Raw genomic sequence first — 22,563 nt, forward strand, 5'->3', positions numbered from 1 at the left:
CTAAATATTACCGGCTGGTACTGTTGGGTTCACGGTTCCACGACGAGGTCGGCACGCGTGCCGCTGACTGAAGAGCCGTTTGAGGACTCTCCCGCCGGACCGAATGAACTCCAGAGGACGGGCACCTCGTCGGCCCTTTTTTGATCTCCCACAAGCCCACAGATGAGGGTCTCTGTCAGAAAGAGAAACACAAGCTGGTTAAATGTTGCCAATATATATGTATATATACATATATATATACATATACATAAAGAGAGATGCAGAAAGTTGCTGGAGTTTTCTACTCCAAGTCCCCAATTTCTTTTTTCCTGTTGACCTCCATGTTTCTTTAGCAAAAAAACGAAGAAAAAAAAAAAAAAGAGCAAAGTCACTTGTGTATCATCTCTATTTAATTTTGTAGCAGATCCCTGAAAGAAGACGGATTTCAGAGATGACTTTTTAAAAGAGGCTTTACTCCAGTTATCTACTCAAAAAGGCGGGAAAAACATGTATTTATTAATATTCTTTATTATGTCAGTGAGGAAACCAACACATTTCTTTGAACTGCTCCTGAAATTTTGTGACTGTAAATTCCGTAATTAGTAATATAAATATTAGGTAGCCCTTTGTTTATTCCTCTCACGTTGCTTTACAGATTTATTTCATCGCGGAGCATCTGTCTGACAGACCATGAAAACTATGAATCGACAGAAGCTCCAGCGAATGAGAAGTTATAGCACTACTCTGAATATTCTAATAAATCGCATTATGGAAGCACTATGTGATGCGTTTAATGACCTGGTTTCTTGTGTGATGACACCTTAAATGACACCTTTAATCGATGACACGCGTTTTCACAAAGACGCGTAAACGAGCTGCTTAAACCAGTCAAATAAAAACTGGACCGACCGCACACTTTCCCTCCTCTCCTTACACAAAGCAAGTATACAGTTTTATCCTCTTTCCCCAAAGGGGACAAACAGAACATGTAGAAAACTTGGAAAGTATTAGATTTTAATAAAAAAAATTAAAATAGAAATGTCACGGAAAACTTACATTAACTTAACATAGCCAAAAAGAGGTGACTACACCAAGGAATAAGATACAAGAGCATGTGTCGTCTCCCTCATACAGACAAACAGAGACACACAGACACACAAATTCTCTGCATCGTAGCCTTTGGGCTGTTAGAAAATTAAACAACTTGTAATACGCACAAGCAAAAACATGGCAGAGGTGTGAATGTGAGCAATGTAATTCAAGGAAGGTTTTTTTTGTCACAAGTAAAACTAGGAGAGAAAAACATGAATGAAACTTGAAACAAAACGAACACATATTTAGTCCCAATAATGAAACAACACATCCATTGAGAGTTCAGAGATTTCACATCAGCGACTACAAACTGGCTTATCGGTTTGGCCTCTCGTCTTAAGAGGCAGTGGAGGAGGCAGGATTTAAATTAAGAACAAATAAAAACAACGTGAGCACTTACAAGTGAGTTAACAGCTAAATAACAATACACAAACAAAACAACTTCTTTCACTAAACACGACTTGGTTGCGTCTCATTTTCCACAAAGTCCGCTCAGTCAGCATGAAACCTTCTGGTGAGGTTTAAGGAGAAGCAGCACCACCTGCTGGTTACATGAGGGAACATCATCAGCCTTCAACCCTTCAATGTGTGAAACATGGGAGGGGACATGTTCTCCCACCAGAACTAAATATACAACGTGTCATGTAAGAAAATAAAAAAAATAAAATCCGCTAAATCCTCGGACAGTATTAAAGGGTGTCATGGTTTCCAAGACAACAGTAAGATGGCTAAGTAAATACTCGTCTGTAGAACGTTATCATTGGTTCATGTGTTTAGCCAAGCCAACCATTCCGTTAAAACAATTAAAAGAGAAATTAAGGACAGACGTGTTAAAATAATGTCCGTCTTCTATCAATGTCATTTTAATATCCTCATGGACAACAAAAGGGTGAAAATAGTAAATGTGCTGGATAAAACCTTCAGTTTACCTCATGTAAAATTGTATTGACATAAAGCCTTATGCACTTATGTGTTTACAGATTTCTAAAATGAAATTCTCATCTTCCAACAATGCAATCAACTTGTCACAATGGGCAGGCTTCATGAAAAAAGCTGAACTGTTGGTGTTGAGTGTGAACTGATCACATTGCAGAGGTGCTGAGGGCTGACAGGTGAATGTTGTACCACAGCAAAACAAGCACTCTTAGTTCCACCGGGACCGGTTGGGTTGGTTTGCTCCACGTATTCCCTTTTATCCTTAAAAATAAAACCATAAATATGTGCAGAGACACTGAGCCGATGGTTGCCACCATTTAAACAACGTCGGCCCACACATCATGACAAAAGTACAACATATGAGAATTGCAAGTTGACTTAGCTTTATCTTGACACAGGCCCGGCCTAACCAGCTGCGTGCTGACACCACCCTTCAGTGCTCTCCCAAAAATCCCATTTAGTGTCCCCAAATGTGACCATTATTGGGGGAACAAAACAGAGACAGGGCCCCTTATTTCCCATAAAAATCAGTTTTCATTTAGTTTTCAATTTGGAAATCTCCTTTCCCTTGATTTGTTGTTTTTCAGGACACAGAAAGACGAGCTCTGAAGCTTGCTGGAAGTGATGGTACGACATTGACGCGCACGTCCCATCTCCAATTCTCTGTGGCCAGAAAAACAACGGGATCCCGTCGAGGTCATGTAGTGTGACGTGAAGGACTGAAATGATTCTCTTTAAATAAGGCCACTTCTGCGACAAAACACACACTACAGTACATCTGAAAAAGATGGTGGTTCTAAGTGTTTTCAACAACAAAAAAAAAAGAAAAGTGCAATTTCACTCGGAAGGCACAGTCTGGCATCATTTGGCACGTTTCAGTTCAGTTCAGCTGGGGTTGAGCCTCTTGGACCCGAGTTTTATTTCTGCTGCTGCTGCTGCTGCTGCTTGAGGCTCTCCAGCAGGATTCTCTTGTGAGCGGGGTCGAGCACTCCCGCCTCTTCCAGGTCCTCCTCAGTAATATCACTGAAACCGCCCCCCCACCAAAAAATAACAATTAATATTGAAAAATAATGATGTACCAAAAAGAATGACAGCAGATTTTAGTACAGTAATAGTATGCGTACAGAGGTCTGGAGCAACTTTTACTGTCTTTATGTGTGCGAGTGCATGTACCTGAGGAACTCCAGGTCGTCCCAGCCGTTGTGCAGAAGGCCCGGCTCATACCTCTCCAGTCCCAGCCTCTGCAGCCACTCCCCCACTGACGACTCCCCAACAGACAAGGACGAACTACTGCTGCCCCACAGCGCCTGTGCAGGGGAAATGAAACAGAGGATCGGCATTAAAAAAAACACATCTGTATGAACATGGTCGGCTCCTCACAGATCCTCACACGCCCACAGGACAAATACCCATGCAAAAAAATCTCTGCCAAAGTAGTGCGTTGCTGCGCGTTACTCTGAACGGCCTGCTCACCTCCTCGGGCATGTCCTCTGCGATGCTCTCCGTGATGGCATTTCTGGGCGGGAAGGTGCGGCAGGCGTCCAGACCCGAACCCATCGGCTGCCCTCTGAGGGGCGGCGGCGCCGACGGAGCGCGGGCGGGCTGCCCGGGAAACTCGCTCTCACTCAGCGTCTTCGCCATCTGGAGGACGGAACACGACTGGTCGTCCAACGGTCCAGCTCCTCCTCCTCCGCCTCGTCTAAAACCCTCCCCGAGGCCCGGCGGGGCAGCATGGCTGGCTGCCGGGATCCTGACCTCAGCTAGGTCCGGGTAAATGGAGCGGGGTTTGGAGAAGGGGGATTCTGCGCCCATCTCCAGGGCTCCCTTAGGGAGGGGAGGAGGGGGGAAGTCGGGAGGAGGTCGGTTCAGTGTGCTTCCAACCGTCACTCCGACACCGCCCCCCTGCGCTCCTGCCACACAGGCGCCTCCGTCGTCCTCCGAGGAGCCCTCCTCGCTAATAGCGCGGACCGCGTGACCCATCACGTGTTTGCGCGGGTGAGAGGGCCCCGAGGCCGCAAACGACGGTTTCGTGCGAGCTCCGGCCGGGGGAGGAGGGGGGGCTTTAGCTACCTGCGGGTTTGGGGAGGTAGGAGACGGGAGGAGCTCAGGAGAAAGAGCAGCTGCCGACTGGTTGGGAACGCCCTCCAGGATGTAGTAGGCGGGATTATTGTAGCTGTTCTTGCAGATCGACGGGTCACCGTCTGGTGCCTCCTGTTTGAGTCTGAAGAATATACAGAAAAAAAAAAGTTAGTTGATAGCTCAGCTTTTGGGTTTCATGTTTATTTTTCTATATGAATACTCTGTCCAAGAGGTGGAGAGTTTATAATCTATAGAAGTTGATCGGTACCTTGCAGCAGTTTCCTCTTTGCTGGTCCTTTCTCCTTCCTCACTCACTTTCCCGAGTTCTCCAACCTGTTTCCGAACTACATGCGGCCTGCACAGAGACCACATCACAGAAAGTCAGGTCTGGTGTGACAAAATAGAGGATGGGCAAAGGTGCTTTTATGCACATTCCTAACGAAATATCTGATATCAGATTTAAAAGAAGATTAAAAATGTGGAGTCCCAAAATGTAGCATTTTATCCATAATGTGTCTTCATCAGACAAATGGCCAAATATAATCAAATGATATTGTGATTATTTCCTAAATGGAACATGATTATTATTTACTCCATATTAAACCATAAAAAGATTGATACAAAGAATAAATAACTGTAAAGGTTACTTTGGAAAACAATAATCTTCCAAAAAAATTATTTAAAATTATTTTTTGATTGAATGATTATTCATTTATTTTCAAAACTAAACCAGTAGAGAGTACTGACTTGACGTATTCATGCCCCACTTTGGATACCAAAGTGGATTTCCCTTTAGGCCCCCCCGTCTCATCCTTGTCCACACTGATCCACTCTGAAATGCAAACATAAAAATACCACTTCATTTAAACATCAGTCACACTGCATCATTTGGTCCATTTACAGCTGCAAATTCTTGAAACTGAGAATGTCTTTCATTTGTCACGACTGCTTCATTTACATCTTTAATCTTCTCTGGATAGATGCCCTGCTGCAGTTCCTTGTGTGTCGGAACACACACACACACACACACACACACACACACACACACACACACACACACACACACACACACACACACACACACACACACACACACAGGAGTATCGGCATGCATTCACATGGACAGGGCATTACCGTAGAGTCTCTCCCTGGTTCCCATTCGTTCGGAAGGGACTCTGACCCTCATGGACCCCCTTATATTCCCCGTTTCCTCGCCCCGGTGGGACAGGTAGGTGTGGAACTGCTGTGCTGTGCTGCCAATCATAGACTTCAGAGCCAACACACACTCTCCTAGCAGGGAAACACACACACACATGTTCATTCGACTAAAAGTCCACCTCAAAGAATTTCAGGGCCTCACAAAAGGGGAAGAAACGCACCGTAGGACTCGTATCCATCCAGGGATTTCACTGTGAGCAGCAGATGTTGGTCCTGGAGGTACTCGATGTCCGAGAGAAGAGGTTTAAGCGTCGTTAGCTGCTTGTTGGACCAGCCCACGCGCAGGAAGTTGACGTTGTCGCTGCTCTGACTGTCGTTCTCGTAGCTCTTCTTAAACTCTAGAGATTGAGAGAAAAGACAAAGAAATGCAGGGTGGGGGGAAGGCAGGGCGGGTCGGGGGGGGGGGGGGGGTGGCAAAGGGAAATGAGGTTTGGGAGGAGGAGTGGGAAGGAGATAAGGAAGATGTTTCTATTGCATTTCATTCAAAAAAGTTCGGCGGACAGGAGGCGGGGATGCGGCAGAGGTCAAAAGTGGATTCAAGCTTAAAGGAATACTGACTGCCTGAGAAAGGGAGGGATGGAGAGAGCAACACAAAGAACAAACGGATGCAATTTTTTTTACTAAATCCACTGGGCGTCACAGAAACCCGCTCAGCACTGCAACTCCCTTGTGGATTTTGCATAGGTGCATGGGTGCTCCTCTCACCTTCCAGACACGTAGAGTAGAATTCAATGAAGAACTTGGTCCTGCTCGCCGTCTTCACAATGGCCTCAATGCTCTCAAACTCAATGTAGGCCTGCTCTGACGTCTTCGGCAGACCTACAGAGAAACAAGCGGACAAAGGGACAAGGGGACAAGGGGACAAGAACAAATTCTGTTTTAACATTTGTAAATGTGGGGAAAGATGAAACAGTTATGCACTTAATAACTTACATTAAGTTGCAATACATGAACCTAAAACAGAAGCTGTGATGCTACAAAGGATGAATAAAATCGAACAACTGGGTGCTGCTCATAGAACAGACCACAGACACACAAAGTGTGTGATTGAGCTCCTGATAGCTGACATGGAGTCCCCACCACTTTATAAATATAAAACAGTAAAAGTTAAGAATTTTTACTTAATTCACTTGCACCTTTCTTGGAGACAAACTGGGAGGTCACCCCCACCTCAAAGGTACCAAACACAGGGGAATGATCACTGGTCACTATATCGTCCGTACAGCCTGACAAACACAAGAATACACAAGTTTCAACATCATGTTACGGCCACACAGAGGTTTGAAATGATACTGTGAAATTCCCCCACTAGTGTATCGTTCATGAATTAACTTCCTGTGTTACACTCAATTAGAACTTATGTATAAATGATTCCTCACCATAGGAGTTACAGACAATGTGTGTCTCTGGGTACGACTTCCACAGGATCCTGTCACACCAGGATGGAACATTCGTCCTCATCTGGGACGGACAGAACAGCAGAAGACAGTCGAGTCATCAGTTGTCAGACATGGCTGGTGGGAAGGGGGGGGTTTGAGTTACTAAACGTACCCCAGTTGCCTTCTGCTTCTGCCAGACGTACGTGTCCCTTGAGCCACGTTCATAGCGGTAGGTGGGTGGGAACGAGATCTCTTCCTCCCCTGAAAAACAAGCAGGCACCTGGTCAGTACTCGTAGACTTAGAGACTGATTTGAAGTCTTTTGGAGATTGATATATTAAACCCACGGTGCATGAGAGGAGCTCAGCAGCACTGTAATCCCAGGCAAACTAACCAAAGCGTAGGAAGACTTTGTTCTTCTCTCTCTCTAGGTTGAGCTGGTCCACCTTCAGCAGGGGCTCAAACTCCTTCCTGTTGATGTAGTTTAAAATCTCCTGCTCGCAGAGACAAGAGAGCTGAAGGTGTCATGCACATCTGCTGCATTCAATCAATGTGCGCACGCGTGTCTGGGCTCTGCCTCACCTGTATATCCATATCCAGCCTGTAGTTGAGGTCTCCCAGCCAGAAGAGGTGTGTGAAGCGCAGCGAGATGTCGAAGGAGCTCAGCTGTTTGTCTCCTAGCGACAGCAGGCGGAGGATATCTAGGTAGTTCTGGTTCCTCCTGCAGGAGGAAAAAGGTAATGAAAGGTTAATGAACACGAGCAAAGCTTGTCATGTAAACCACAACGTAAGGTACTAGATCCCGAAATAAAATGGTCTTTGGTGGATACCTGGCAATCTTCTCATTCCCTGACGTCAAGTGACAGTTCACAAAGCCGAAAGATGTCCCGTTGAACATAAAGGACACGCCCACAGCTCCTTTGTTACCTTTGACAAACAAACGTCAAAACAAACATAGTTAATTAGACTTAATAAAAGCAATGTATCAACTAATGACCACCACCATTATGTTACTGAGCAAAAATAATCCTGTTAATCATGATAATAAATCACATTAAAATGTCAAGACAGTTTGGGTGAAATAATTAAATGTTAGTTCAATTTCTTGGTTTTGAAATTAACAGCTTTAAAAAAATGATATGGCATTTTAAGTAGATGCTATGACATTTTTTAGTTTGATCACAAGAGTCACGATAAAAACAAGAATATATCCTTTAACTAGCCCTTTGTTAACAGAAAAAAGTCAGTGTTTGAAAGTGCAGTTATTCCATTTCTTCATATTCTGGGAGGACAGTAAAGCGTGTGAAGCGGTAAAGAGGCGCCGGGTGCTGCTTGGTACCCAGCGTGTTGGCGATGCCCGTCTTGACGCTGGACATTCCCACGTGGCTGATCCGGTTCTCGTGTTCCGGTTTCACCAACACAGCAATTTTTATGTTCCACAGAGTTTGCACTGCGATCTGCGACCAAAGACAACAACGGAGAGTTGAGAACCAATCAGTCGCCGTTTCTTTCTTAATCTTCAGCTTCGACAGGCGAGCTCAAAAAGATCATTTGATTTGATATTTACAGGAAATCTTTTTTTTTCGGTCTGCTCACCGGTTTGTAATCCAGTTCGGTCTGTTCTTTCAACATGGCGCGCAGTGACTCCACCCATTCACGATCGCACACAGAGTTTTCTTGGCTTCCAAACACGTAAAGGTCGTGGGGGATGGTGACCGTGATCTCGTCGAGAGTTTTCCCGAGACCGCGACACAACACCCACGAGGCCTGAGACTTGGGCGCCGGCACCGAGCCTGGAAACCACCAGCAAAATATTACATCCTGATTTTCAGAAATACTAATGCCAAGCTCTGTAGATACAGACATGGTTCCCTTTATGTGCACGGCAACCAGATACGTGATTCAGTGAGTGTTGCTGTTAACGTGGGTCGTGTTGGAAAGAAAGGTGTTATTAACACAATGTGTGTTTGTGTCTGACCCATATTCCAGGAGCCTATGAAGATGGAAATCATGTCTGGCTCGTCTTGGTTGGAATGTTTGTTCTTCATTAACTGCAGCAGCTGACAAAATGCCTCCCGTTTCTGAAAAACACACACACACACACACACACGCACACGCGCACACACACACATACACACACACACACACACACACACGTGAGTAGAAGTTGCCATGATAGAGAAAGCCGAGAATACGTGCCTTTTATTAAACCAACAAATATACACAGCACTGAGGGAAGACAAATCTTTTTGATATTTTTACATTACAATGTTCCTTGTTGAAGAGAAAGGATCCAAGATGAATCACTTTTCAGAAGGAGTATGAGTGGAAACTGAATTTATAGGTTTGTGTGTGCGTGTGATCAGAATATTTAGTTAGTTTAGTTACTTTCTTGCATCTAAAAATGTTCATTTGAGGTAGCGTGTGAGTTTGGGTCTGTGTGTGTGGGTGTGTGTGTGCGCAGACCTTAGCACTGGCAAAGATGAAGTCTCTCCTCTGGTTCTTGTCCTTCTCCTTCTCAAAGACAATGCCCAGTTTATTCTGCACTCGCTGAGACTTGATCAGCTGACGGACTGAGACAAACAAAAAGACGGACATGCCGAGGACAGAAAGGTCATTGATATGAGAAAGGCCAGGAGCCATAACAATATCATGTATTTGATCAACAACATGAAGAAAATAATGCAATCACACCATTCAGAGACCTTTAAACAGAGTTCCTGAAGCAGCTAAATCTGACATATTACTCAAGGTTAACGACACTTTAAAGCACATCCAAAAACTAAAATGATTTCACTATTTGGACACAAACAACCAGGGAAAAGAGTGAAGGAGGTGCTGCTTCACAGGGAAAGGATCACACATGTATTGAGAATGGCACTAAAAACGCTGATCTGAGACTGAGTGATGAGTTATGTCACTATTTCTGTTAAAAAAATAAAGTTGTGCTGATGACATGCTCACTTTTGTCGTGCGTGAAGGTGGTCCAGTCCTCCTGGCTGTCCTTCACCTTCTTCATCACTACCAGACGCCCCCCCTCCACGTCCACAGACAGAGTGTACTTCTGACTCTTTCCTATCTTCGTCAGCTCTGCCAGATACATGTCCAGCTTTACCTGGAGTGTGGATCAGAAAAGGAGAATAAAACACACGCCCACGCTCAGAGAAACTGCAAATGCTTGTGGTGCATTTCTAGAAGTGTACGTGTCCCCAGTCATGTAGAGTCCTGAGGCCACCAGGGGTCTCCACAGAAAGCAGTGGACTGTCCCTCTACTGTCACAACATACAAAACAATCTGGCTGCTTCCATAGCATCAACAGGTTGCGTTGCTTCCAGCTAGATTAGAAATATCAAAAGGAAAAGGAGGAATTTTGAGGTTCATAAGACAATATCCTGTATTCTCTTAGTTGTTGTTTTCGACAAAGGTTCAGGTATTTCTGCTCATCAGACTTAATCCATGCATCACGTAAAGTCATGATTGGGTTTTGTTTGAGAGGCAGTGGGTGAATCAGGCTCCACGCCTTAAATATTTCTCCTCATCTTAACAACCCTTCTGTTCCTGTGCAACAGGAAGCTGCAGAAAGGAGGTCACCACAAAGGATGCAGACGTAATATTTGAAATCATTCAGCTCGACCAACTCCTCCGTCTCGCCCTCTGCCCCACGCGTTTTCCTTCTGATAATAATCCCGCTTTACCTTTACACCCCTATTAGCAAGCGCTTTCCTAACTTCTCCTTTTTTTCTCTGCATGTTTATACATTGTGTTCGTCGCCACTCTTTAAAACAACTATGATCTTGCCACCCTTCACAGGGTCAGTTATACGCTTTAACTTAAAACTATGATACCAAACCAGACAAATACAATATACTATGACAAAGCCACTAATGACGTTACAGGAAGTGCATCACACACATTCCTGTGGTCTCATGGCAGCTCTGCTCACAAACTTCCTGCAGAGGGGAAAGGAATATGTGACTTTACACGCTGATTTACTGTAATTCGGTTTCAGCCGATCTTCTGTTAAACGAAACCTACTTCAACTACATCAAAGAAAGATTGGGCTGTATATATATACACTTTGATAACTCATAAAATGCAGATATTCCTCTCTTTATTCCTCCCCAAAAGGGTTAGTCATATTTTCTACAGTTTTTAGATAATGCGCTTTAGATAAGGTTTAATGCTCAGATCTAAACATCGCTCCTGTCTTAAAACTCCTCTTCTACATATCGCCCTGCAGAGACAAGCACTAATAAAAACGAGTGTGTTTAGGAGTTTGCAGGTGTGTGTGTGTGTGTGTGAGAACCTCAAAGGCCTGCACAGGGATGGCTTTGCTGTGACGCATGGAAAGAGGAGGGAGGGAGCATGGCGACAAACTCAGTTCCTGGAGAGTTTTCAGAGCCTGAGGGGGAGAAAAGAAGAGCAATCAAAAGAGTGAACAAGAACAAAGAAATTAAAGAAACACAAGCGAAAAGACAACGGGACACAACAAGAGAATCTGTGAGGTGTTGTGTCGACAAAAAAGAGAAGCAAATGCTGTATATACTTTATATTAAATATTGACATGGCAAAGCAGGTCAAACTCTAAATTTAAATTCGGCAGAATGGCAAAAAGTCTAATAAAGATATCCTGCTATGCTTGACAATAATTACTTCCATGTTATAAACTACATGGGCTTTTTTATTTTGCTTTCGCAGTATTAAACTTTACACAAATATGTTAAGGGTTGCCTGTCTTTAAAAAAAAAAAAGAGCCAAAGTGATCATATGCGAGGGTCAACTTATACATTACATATTTCTGTGTACCTTCTTCTCTATGGAGGACAGCAGGTCTTTGAGAATTGCCAGCTTGGTCACAAGGTTCTCCAACGCCTGGTCTCCACCCTGATTCACCGACTGATGGAGCGAAAAAATTGCACTCAAGTCAACAGAGCAGTTTGAAAAGAAGAACTAGACGCAAGAACCAGACAGGAGGAGATCTGTTATGTCCTGCTGCCAAGCTGGCTTTTAAAGAGGAAAACGCAAATTGCACTGAATGGATGGCACTTTATTAAGACTTTTAAAATAAAAACCATGAAACCCCCCCTACAAAAAAAACAGACATTTGAACTACAATTGTATTTGTGGCTGCATGAACCCATTTATGGATGAGTCAGATTGTATTAAAACAGAACGAGGTGTGAGCGTGTGCTGGATGAGCGCAGAACTGATGCCAGCACAATGACGTGCAACACAGTGGATGAGGATTCATTTTCACATTAACTTGTGTCTGAATCCGTCACTGGTTCTGATTGGCTGCTCTGTGCAGGAGGAGCTTTAATAGTTGGCGAGGCTTAAAAAAAAACGAGGTATCAACTTGTTACTTAAGGACATTATATCACATATTCCATTGCTAAACGCTCTCATGTGACACGCGTCACGTTAAATGTGAGCAGTATCGCCCGCGAATTACAACGAGTGTTTTTTTTATTTTTTGAGGAGAACAGAGAAGTGGCTGTTTAGGAAGTTGGCGGAACATTTTGTTTTTAGTCTGGAGAAACAAGACTAAAAGGAAGCAGTTAAAAAAAGAAAATCACCGTCCAACTATCCATTAATGTCGTCTCACAGCTTGGAAATCAAACAATCAGACTATTGCCCGCGGGTTGGTGGTGAGGGAGGGCCTACATGCATACTAAGGTAAGCATTATTTTGTCTAGAGGGAATGAGGGTGCACGCACACAAAAAGACTCACACTGAGAGTCACCGATGCGTACCTGTTGGATCATCTTGGAGACCATGAATGAACTCTGCTGATCAAAAACTTTAGACAGGATCTCCAGACCCGACAGAACTTTATCCACCTCCCTATTGGGCGAAAAGGAAAGAGATTCACGTCTAACTTCATTTAGATACATCTAAAAGGAAATCAGATATTTAGTGCTTTAATGTTTGCATGTCACAGGTGATAAATAAGTTACATTTGTTACATATAAATACAATTATTTTCAGTATATTTTCTGAGGCTTATAACAATGTTTGAACGTGCAACATGTGCCGCCGTGACCGCAACAAGACATGATTGGAAGCATAATTATAATTTAACAATAGCACATTCAAAATGTAAAATAATTGCTCTGTGTGAGCAATATGTGATGTCTACAGATGTCCTTCTTACCCATTTAGGCCTTTGCAGGAGGCCAATAGCGTCTTATTGAGGTGAGGCAGGGAGCAGGCTCCCTGTTTTACCGCCTCCAGGTCCAGAGCGTAGCTTCCCTTCAGGTACTCATGGGAGATGGTGCTGAGGCCATTAGCTGCTGGAGCACTGAAAAAAATACAAAGAAAGTCCAATGAGTATTTTGAATGCTTTTATGCTACTAGTCCATGAACAGAACATTTTCACCTGGACCTTTAAACAACAAGTCCGAAAAAGCAGGTGAATGAAATCTCTTGTACCACAAAGTCATGGACTTTTTAGTAGCCATAACGGGTGCAGGTGTGTGAGTGTGAGTCAGGATGGTTTGAATCACACGTTTCCGCTTATACAAAGAGCTGACTTGTGTCGACCCTGCCACCCACAGACACACAAACCTCTGACACTAAATCATTAACTTGTTTTGTGGTTACAATCCTTAATTACGGTCCAGATTGTGGCCTCGAGTAAACTTCCTTGTACCTTATTTTTTAACATGCAAAGTCTGCCCAGCAGCAGACTGTCAAACGGTCTTTAGTGCACATTGAGGTGGATTTGAGGAATCATACGTGGAATACATTGTGTTTAAGCAGCTTTCCATGACGACATGGCAAACGAGGACCACCGTGACTAAAAGGACGAAGACGCTTCATTAATTTCACCTTCAACTGAAAATGTGACACAATACTTCCCGACGCACAAACCTGGGTCGAATGTTTAGGAACATTCGACCCAGGTTAGTGCGTGAGTCTGTGTACTTGTGTTGGTTTGTTCATAATATATCTTCCTGCGCTCACTATTTGGAGGAGACGTAATTACATTCACATTTAGGCAACATCCTTCCTCGGTGTGCGTGTGTGTGTGTGTTTGTCGCTGTTGTGCGCGTAACACATGTTAAACACATTGTCGAGAATCTCTGCAAAGTGGTTTGTGGTTTGATTCAGAGTTTTCACATTTTCATATCATCAACTGGACACAATAAAGAGGCTCCTCATAAAGACATGGTACCTCTCTGTTGGTGTGTCTGGTCCAGGTGGGGGGCAGCTGGAGACGGAGCGAGGGGGCAGCGGCGGCTTCTCATCCTCCCCGTCTGCCGATCACAGAACGGGAGGTGGGTTACCGCGCGACAAGAGGACGAGTGCGAGTGCGCCTGTTGGGGGGCTCTTGTCGTTACCTGAATAGTCGCGGTCGTCGCTGACCGCGGCCTCCTCCCTCTCCACCGCGTACAGCAGCGTGCTGACCAGACCCTGGCTGGGCTGCAGGTACAACGACACCAACTCCAGCAACGTCTTGAACCGCTTGGGCTGCACGCCCTGAGATGTCTGGGGGGGGGGGACAGTCAAGGAGGGACACACGCACACAGACGCACACCATGAGACGGAGGAAGACCACGAGGTTTTTTTTGAGCAGAACAATAGCATCCAAACTCCTTAAATGCGAGTCGTTGTGTTGTTGGAAGTCTCTGGTGGCCCCTATTGTTACACATTTTATGTTGTGTAAGCAAATATGACCCAGTGGGCTAAATTGGTTTCAAAACCAGGAAGAACTGCTTCGGTAAACGTTGCTCCAAATTGTGCTCACTTCCAGGATGCAAAAGTAGACTTCAACATATCAGCTAAGACCCCAAAATCACACAGATGTCTGCGATGTGGCCACGCGGATAGTCCTAAGTGTGCATGTGTCTGTGTCAGAGAGAGAGCCAGAGCGTGTGTGTGTGGCTGGTTGTGGGGACTTCACAGCTGTTGGAAACAACGCACAAAGAGGCTGCTGTTGGTGTGTGTGTGTGTGAGAGAGAGAGAGAGAGTTCAGTGCCAACAAAAGCATCTCTGCCTGCCAGCTGCTACTGAAGCAAATACAGTTTTTGCAGCACACATGCACGCACACACACACACTTGACCTCAGCAGAGGGAGTGACGTGCGTGCTTGTGTGAATGAGTGTGTGTGTGTGTGTGTGTGTATTTTTGTGTACCTGTACTGCGAGAAATCCTTCATCGTCAGGGAGGATTCTGTATGTGTGGACATGCTTCTGAAACCTACAGAGAAAGAAACAACAAAAAGGAGGAAGAGGGTCAAAAGATTGAAGCAAATGGAAAATGGAAAAGTGAGACACGGTTTGGACTATAGATTGATTAGAATGAGAATTAGAATTGTCCCGTCCCGACTGGCGTACATCCTCTCGTGCTCCTGAGCGCAGTGAGTGTGTGGCTGTATGAAAATGAAGGGTTCAAACGGCGCAGAGCTTCAACCTGTTGCTGTCTGTCACAGTTGCGAGTCTCCTTTCTCCTCACACAGTACAGCAGATCAGAGGTAATCCTAGCTTCAAACCATGTGCAATAATAGTAATGGCACAAAATGAAAGGAAGAGGAATAACCATTACAAGTTGTGAGATAGGATGGATTACAGAAAAAAAGGAAATGACCAGGTTCATTTTTCTGCATCACTCCAAGAAAATGTGGCAATTGCTTTTTTTTCCTTATCAATTGCAGCTCAACGCTGTGACATTGTTCCTGCACCGCGCCTGCAGCCGCCAGCTGGACTTTAATGATTTTCATGTCCACACTTCATGTCTGCTCAGTGGCCCGGACACAAAATGTTCAATTTGCCAGTCAGATGTTGTGGTTCATGTCCGTTGGTGTGTACACTGCAGGCGTGTGTTATGGTTGTGCGTCTCTCTCGATGTGTGGGTGTAAGCGTGGCGGGCCTATGCAAAACGCTTAAGTAATGCTTCTACTGTGCTTATTTACAGTGTGTGTGGGTCTGTGTATACTCTGTATAAATTTAGGGAGGGATACATCAATGACTGGAATTCATCGGGCCGTGACCCTTCCGCTGTTTTTCCAGGTCAGCGTAAACACTAAAAGTAAAACACGGACTGAATGCCCCGCAAGAAGCAAGGCCAGCTTCTAATGGACTTCAGCAAATGAGTCACATTTAATTGAACTTTTAAAAGAGAAATGCATCTATTTCTGATCTGATGAGTAGGACAGTAAACCAGGTTCCTCAACTTTGAGCCGGACCACAGATCAACGCAAATCTGATAAGTATCAGAATATCACCAGTAACCAGATTATGTCATTCCAAACGGTTTTGTGTGCATCTCTGGATGAATTTAAAGTTTTCTCTAATTGCGTTTTAACCTTTAACCTGTTTCCCTACTGGGGAGGGGGAGAGGGGGGGGGGCAGAGTTCAGTATATCAGGCCTCCAACATATACCTGCTAAATATTTAACCCACGGTCGGTGGTTCCTGTTTGTCCGCCTGGCCTCGGTAACCATATCCCCAAGTTTAATCCGCTCACATTTTAAACACATGCATTGTGGGTCCGGTGGCGCGGCGTCTATGCACAGGAGTCACTGCACTCAGTGTGCAGCAGAGCAACAGTGTGCGCTTGCTTTCCTGTTGGCAGCTGAGGAGATTTTCTGCGAGTCTGCGGCGTAAATACTATTGTTTCACTAGCAGCAAAGCTACGACAGGGGTAGATAAGGAGAGGAGGGGTGGGGGGGGGGAAGAGGCTTATTGCGGGATCGAGCTGCACACAATGAGTGTGTATGTGATGTCAAAAATACAGGTTCTTGAGGATAATGACCCCACTGGCTCCCCGTGGCTTATAGTGCCTCCTCCTCCCTCCTTGTCCAATTCCAACCTCCAATGCAGCAGGTCAGTCAACCCCCCCACTAGTATGAAATAGATATAAATAGTATGAAAAAACACTCCATTGACCGGGAGATATTAATGATTAAAGAGTTGCTTTATAATGCTACTGCTAAATGTAACCTGTGTGTCTGCTGTAGCTAGACAACATATAGTACAAAGTGTACAATATAATAAAGCCCCAAATACGAGGGAAATGTATCTGCTCACCTAAAGGTTCACTGAGAGGAGTCCAGGTGAAAGCCACTGTTCTCTATTGATTTCCCTTTTCTATATAAAATCAACCCTGAAGCAGACAATGCCGGTAAAGAACAGCAGGGTTGAGTTCCAGAAAGGTATTTAGCTTTGAATTGTGACAATGTCGATGAAGATGCGTGAAAAGGGGCTCGGCATTGGGTTCAAAACCAGTATTTAGATCGTTTAACGTGGGGAGGTAGGGAAGAACCGAACAGAAGAACGGTCAAAGGTGCATGAAACATGGGAGTCTATTTGAAGATAAATCATGGATTATGAAAAAAAAGGAATATCTAGGTGCCCAACACACAGAGAGAATTAACAGGGCGCCATGCATGGACCCTGTTGACGTGTTTGGACGCGCTGCACTGACACACAACAACATCTTTCCATCCTGATGAAATGTGTTTAACATCACATGCCTCGGCTGCCTTCTCCCAAAAGTTGGTCTAAAAGGTCTCACATCCTGGACGTTATTCACAATCCTTCATCCATTAAACACACACACTATATGTATATAAATATATATATATAAACATCCCTGGTAGATAAACACTAAACACAAACAGCTGGTCAAAGTGGGCACTTCCTACAAAAATCTGCATGCAGGCACACAAAATTCTGCAGACGGAAATGTCCACAAAGAGGAAGTGAAAGGCCGAGAGAGACGCAGCGCCCCGGGAGTCCGTCCCAATGCTTCTGTAAACTTGCCGGCACAAAGGCGCTTTCCACCCGTCTATTCTCAGACGGAAGCAGAATGGAAACTCTTCAGATACGCGCCGGTCCCTCCGAATCCTTCAAAAGTGAAGTACAAATATCGGTTTGTGAGAGTCACGAGGGCATGGTCAGCAAAACACCATGACTGTTTCTGTGAGACGGGATCGGAAAGAGGTCCCCCCCCGATGTTAAGTGCCTGAAATAAAAAAAGCCTACAAAAGGTTACACATCAGTGATTGATTCAGCTTAAAGACGATGTTGTTTCCTCACAAAGACAGCTTACTAATACAATTGTAGGGCAAGCTCACTAGCTAAATAGTTTTTTTAAACTTTAGTAGTAGTTAATGAAATTGTGTGAGGAATAAACCGTTACCGATACTGGGTCAATACTGACCGCTAGCTGAATTGGATATTGACAAGTCATTCAACCCAATTCCATGTGTGTATACTATATACATTACACACTGAAATTTTAATTCCTGCTAAAGATTGGACCAATTAGTCGCAGCGTTAAAAAGGTTACCTTGAAATGGCCAGTTCCTTTTGATGACTTTTTACCCATTTGGTGGTAAATAATTGCTTATTTTAATGATAAATAACACAGTGAGTCCTGCAGCTTATTAAGTCTGCGTCAGGACTGAATAGTCACATCTGTACTTAGGTATGATATTTAATATTGAGATATAGAACATCAGCCCCACAGGCTCCAGGGCGGCACACTCGAGGCTGTGACTAAACACGGCGCGTCACTCAGCATTTTGGAACCTTCTCGCATTCAGATTGTTTTTCCTGGAGAGGATCCTTTACTCAGTAATGTCCGCACAAGAGAATGAGTCAAATGCTTGGCCGAAACTGAGTCATGAGTTTTTCTAAAACATAACCGTCACAAGGACAGAGAGCGTATTTCTTTGATATTGCTATAAAAACACGACCTGTGAGGATGGTTGTAATACTTCTGCCAGGTTATTTTACTGTTTTTTGGGGGGTACATGAAAGCAAAACTTGTTGGTAAAAGTCAGTGACGTTGTATTCTTGAGTAAAGTTTGACAAAAGCCTGTCCATTGGGTCCTTTGGGTATCGTATAGGTAAAAAGTCCATGATGTGAAAGGTGAAAGGGGAGAGGTGGAGACTGGAGTAAATACAGAACCAGATGCTGCATGGATGTGTGGAATGTTGTTGGAAATAGAGTGACCTACTGAATTAAAATGGATCCACAAGAAAATGAAAACGGCATCATATTTCTATATATTTATTTATGAGCTAGTGGCCAAAACTGGGATGCCGTCTTATTTTCTTTTACAGGAAGAGGAGTATTGAATTTCCAAGAGAGTGGTCCTAGAATACTAGAATATAGCAAATGATGCAATAGTTGATCAAAAATGATAGTTGTCAAAACACACAATGTGTACTGCTGCTGGTGTGCATGTACACAAACACACAATGAAGTCAGCCTGCACCCTTGCATAGGGGATGTAGGTTGGGCCAATGTCACAGCACAATATTATGCAACTCATTTTGTTCCATTTTTAAATTGAACATCCTTTTTTTACCCCACCGGTTATTTAAATTCATTGTCAAGGGTCAACAATGACGGTGTTGTCTGAGCATCAAGTCACCAAGTGGTGAGATGATGGATGTGATTGGTGCCAAAATCCCGAAAAAGACCCTCTAACTCCACCTAAAAAACATACTGGTAATTTGTAATTTAATAAAATATTCTGGAATACACCAGCTGCTGCACTGCTGCACTCATCTCACATCTTTAAATTAAAAAATCAGCCAGGCCAAGGCTTATATTTACCTTCACCACCCATCCAGATGCAGTGGCCTGTAGAAGAAAAAGGGTGGTGCAGGGCCACCACATCACAGAGACGATACACACACACACACACACACACACACACACACACACACACACACACCTAAATCTGTGTAGCATGCTGGGGTTAAACTGCCTCTCACTGCCTGACTTACAGTGAGAAGGTAAACTAACCCTGTTCGGCCCAAACTGGTCGAATTTGGTTGTATGGACTTCTAAAAGCTTGTTTGGCTTGGCAGAGCAACAACAACACCCCCCCCCCCCTCCCCCCCGCCAGGCGTGCTCTGGTTTAAAATCTAACATTAAACTAAAACGTTGACACAGTTAACAACTTTTCCCCCGAGGCCCCAACCCCCCAACACACACACGCAGACACACACACACACACACACACACACACGCGCGCGCGGTAAAAGTTCCAAGAAGCGTCTCTTTCCCGATGGAGGTACTCACAGGACACACAAAGCGTAAGCCCCGTTGACGCTCTCGCTGTCCCGCACCAGGAAGCTGCCGTCTCTCCCGGCCCGGGCCAGCAGCTCCTCGGCGGCCGCCCGACTCAAGTCCCGGTGATACCACGTCGGCGGTGCGGGCCCCAACGGTGAAACACCTCCACCAACACCAACGCCTCCACCCCCTCCACCCCCGGCCATGGCCATGGCCACAGCCCCTTCGGAAAACCGGGCTCAACTCCCAAGCTGCTTCCCCAGAACTTCTCCGAGGACCTTCCGGCCCTTCTCCAGGCGAGAGAGAGAGGAGCAAAAGTCCAGCGGCGGCGGGGGGGGGGGGGGGGGAGTCGCGTGGACGTTACTCCGTCGCGGGTCGGGACGACGCGAAAGAACCGACGCGAGGGCTAAAAGTTGGAATTTGTCAAGTCGTAACGTGAGCGTCGGTTTCCTCGGTTCCTGAATAGCTCGCCACCCTCTTCTTTCGCTTCCCGGCCCCACGGAAATCGGGGTATGTAAATCCAGAGCGGAGCCCGGAGAGCGACAGCGGGGACGGGCCACGTCAAGCGGGGCGGGTGTTACAAGCGCACGGCGTTTCCGGTAGCACTTTCAAAATAAAATAGTCTTTTGAAGAAATAGATCACGACACTTTATTTCCTAGGCCAAGTCACCCGGGTATTGTTATCATGTCTCGCTAGCTTGATGAAAATATCTGGACGGGATGGACCAAGCGATAAAGGGACGCTTGGATGGAAAAGACAGGAGGAAAAGGGGATGAGAAAAAGAAAATTACCAGGTGAAAAGGGGCAGTGTAGGAAAGTTTTTACATTTACCCTACAGTTATGAGATACTTTTATGCAGTCTTATACTTATGCGGCTACACTCAAAAAACAAATATTGTATAACTGCCATTAATTTATCAGCTTTAGTTACTTGTCGCTTTGCAGATTTCGCAGATTTTACGTACAAAATAATTAATAAACATTGATTGATTGACTAAACCGTGTATAACGTAGTTAGTGGAAAAACAATTGTCACCCTGAACACCATCAACATTGACATGTATTATTCATGCATCGAAAGTAATCAGTAATCATAATCTTAATAAAACAGTATACATTTGTAACATTTTAACTTTACACTTGTACTTCAATGTTATTACAAAGTGGTATGATTAGTTTTACTCGATTAAAGTATGCAAGGCCTTCTTCTTGAAAACAAGAGAAATAAAGTTCAGCTTTCCTGGTTGAATATCAGTGTGACCAGCAGCCACTGAGGAGGTCAGAATGCTGTAATTTCTCAAGCTAAAGTCAAGTTATACAAACCTCCTCCTTTCCTCCTTTCCCAAAAGAACACATCCTGCACAACTGTCAACTTAGGGGCCAGACTGGCAAAACACAGAAAACCGCCAAGGCAACATTTAGAGGTTTGTGTTTTGAATGTATTTTCATCTTTAGTTTCCCACAAAAAGTCTGACTCCTAAAATCTGGTATGGACACACACACACACACACACACACACACACACACACACACACACACACAGTCACAGTCCTACACCTACAGTTCAGTCAGGAGAGAGGGTGTGAGTTGTGCAGGGTAGTGTGTATGTGTTTCCAATGATCTCAGAGTATTAATAGCCTCATGGGGAGACAGCCATCCCAATTCTATTTCTGACTATGCCATCACACTGTGTATGCCTGTGTGTGTGAGTTGACTGTAAAAGTATCCGGCTTAACAATACGTCCGCATGCAGGGGTTATACAGTTGTGTCACATAAATGTGGGATTTTAAATAAACTACTTTTACTACTATAGATCTTGAGAATTAAATATTTTGCACATTTAGTTTCTTTTTCATCCTGCCGTAATTGTCTGGAAACTCTGTAACAAAAGTTAGTCTGTGGCCATGCTGAGATCCCAGTGAGGCTGTACTGCTCGTTACAAACCCCACATGAGGGTCAGGCCAGAAAACAGGCCATGTTGTTATGTACAGATGACCTATAAGAGGGTCCCTTTAGGTGAAGAAAAAGAAATGCACAGTTTGTTTGCCAGTTCATGACTAAATTAACACGATTACACTGTTCATGTTGTGTGAAAATGACTATTTACATGTCTGAACACCATCCTGCAGAGTATGAAATTACATCAAGTTTATGTTTGATAATCTTACCTTGATGTGTTAACTAATGTTAACTAATGGGATTATCTTAGGTCAATGTTTTTTATAGAAACATCTTCCGTTGTTTAAACCTAGATTGGATAATGTTTTACTATCTTCTGCTCACGGAGACTGTTGTTATGCCCATGTGTGAGTTGGATAAATCCTGGCTTGGGCATTAACAAACTTCTGTGATGATATAGTCTCATTCAAATCCACACCTCTCTTTGTTTAGCAGCTTTGTGCACACATTCCATGCAAAAAAAAGAGACAGGAAAGACTGGCCTTGGGTCACAGCTGACCTTGCAACGCTAAATTATCAGGAAGGATGTTATTATCGGCCTCAGAAATGGAGCAGAACTTTGACAAGTCTGATATTAATCAGAAAGTAAAGCCACATCTTCAAAGATACTATAGACTATACATCTGTTTTTTATGTATGTTCTTAATGAATTATCTCAGACCTTTTACATTATTATTACATGTCATTTAGCTGACGTTTTTATCCAAAGCGACTTACAATGTATTTCCACCGTAGAGATACAAACTCAGAAGAACTTACTTGATCTTAAAAGTGCAGAATGTACAAAAGTAGGTATCTCAGAGTCATCTTTGACTCATGGTCCTCTCTGGCCATGTCTTGTAGCCAATCACAAGACTTATTCAAACACCCAACAGAGCACATTCAG

The 22,563-nt window shown here is 44.2% G+C and overlaps 1 protein-coding gene across 1 annotated transcript; it reads right to left on the reverse strand.

Annotated features, from left to right (window-relative positions):
* Window positions 1-973: 973 nt before the first annotated feature.
* Window positions 974-20,286, reverse strand: inppl1a (inositol polyphosphate phosphatase-like 1a). The gene is made up of 27 exons (XM_037465465.2): window positions 19,726-20,286; window positions 14,821-14,884; window positions 14,026-14,173; window positions 13,860-13,941; window positions 12,837-12,983; window positions 12,436-12,526; window positions 11,489-11,578; window positions 10,989-11,084; window positions 9,647-9,797; window positions 9,149-9,255; window positions 8,661-8,763; window positions 8,279-8,475; window positions 8,022-8,139; window positions 7,513-7,609; window positions 7,265-7,403; window positions 7,077-7,176; window positions 6,856-6,944; window positions 6,684-6,765; window positions 6,441-6,530; window positions 6,010-6,123; window positions 5,466-5,642; window positions 5,221-5,376; window positions 4,834-4,918; window positions 4,355-4,441; window positions 3,481-4,228; window positions 3,181-3,314; window positions 974-3,030 (listed from the first exon to the last, which is right to left on the reverse strand). The coding sequence occupies exons 1-27, from the start codon at window positions 19,926-19,928 to the stop codon at window positions 2,925-2,927; spliced, it is 3,801 nt and encodes a 1,266-aa protein (XP_037321362.2). The 5' UTR covers window positions 19,929-20,286; the 3' UTR covers window positions 974-2,924.
* Between the last annotated feature and the right edge of the window lie 2,277 nt (window positions 20,287-22,563).

Source organism: Pungitius pungitius, chromosome 3, assembly GCF_949316345.1.
Source record: "Pungitius pungitius chromosome 3, fPunPun2.1, whole genome shotgun sequence".
Taxonomy (NCBI): domain Eukaryota; kingdom Metazoa; phylum Chordata; class Actinopteri; order Perciformes; family Gasterosteidae; genus Pungitius; species Pungitius pungitius.

What these genes read in the sequence shown, in the direction of transcription:
- inppl1a (XM_037465465.2), bottom strand. Translation starts at nt 19,928, where the DNA reads ATGGCCATGGCCGGGGGTGGAGGGGGTGGAGGCGTTGGTGTTGGTGGA. An exon ending in AAGGATTTCTCGCAGTACAG is followed by an intron (nt 14,174 to 14,820) that starts GTACACAAAAAT and finishes CCCCCCCCCCAG; the next exon opens with ACATCTCAGGGCGTGCAGCC. An exon ending in CTACTCTACGTGTCTGGAAG is followed by an intron (nt 5,643 to 6,009) that starts GTGAGAGGAGCA and finishes CTCAATCTCTAG; the next exon opens with AGTTTAAGAAGAGCTACGAG.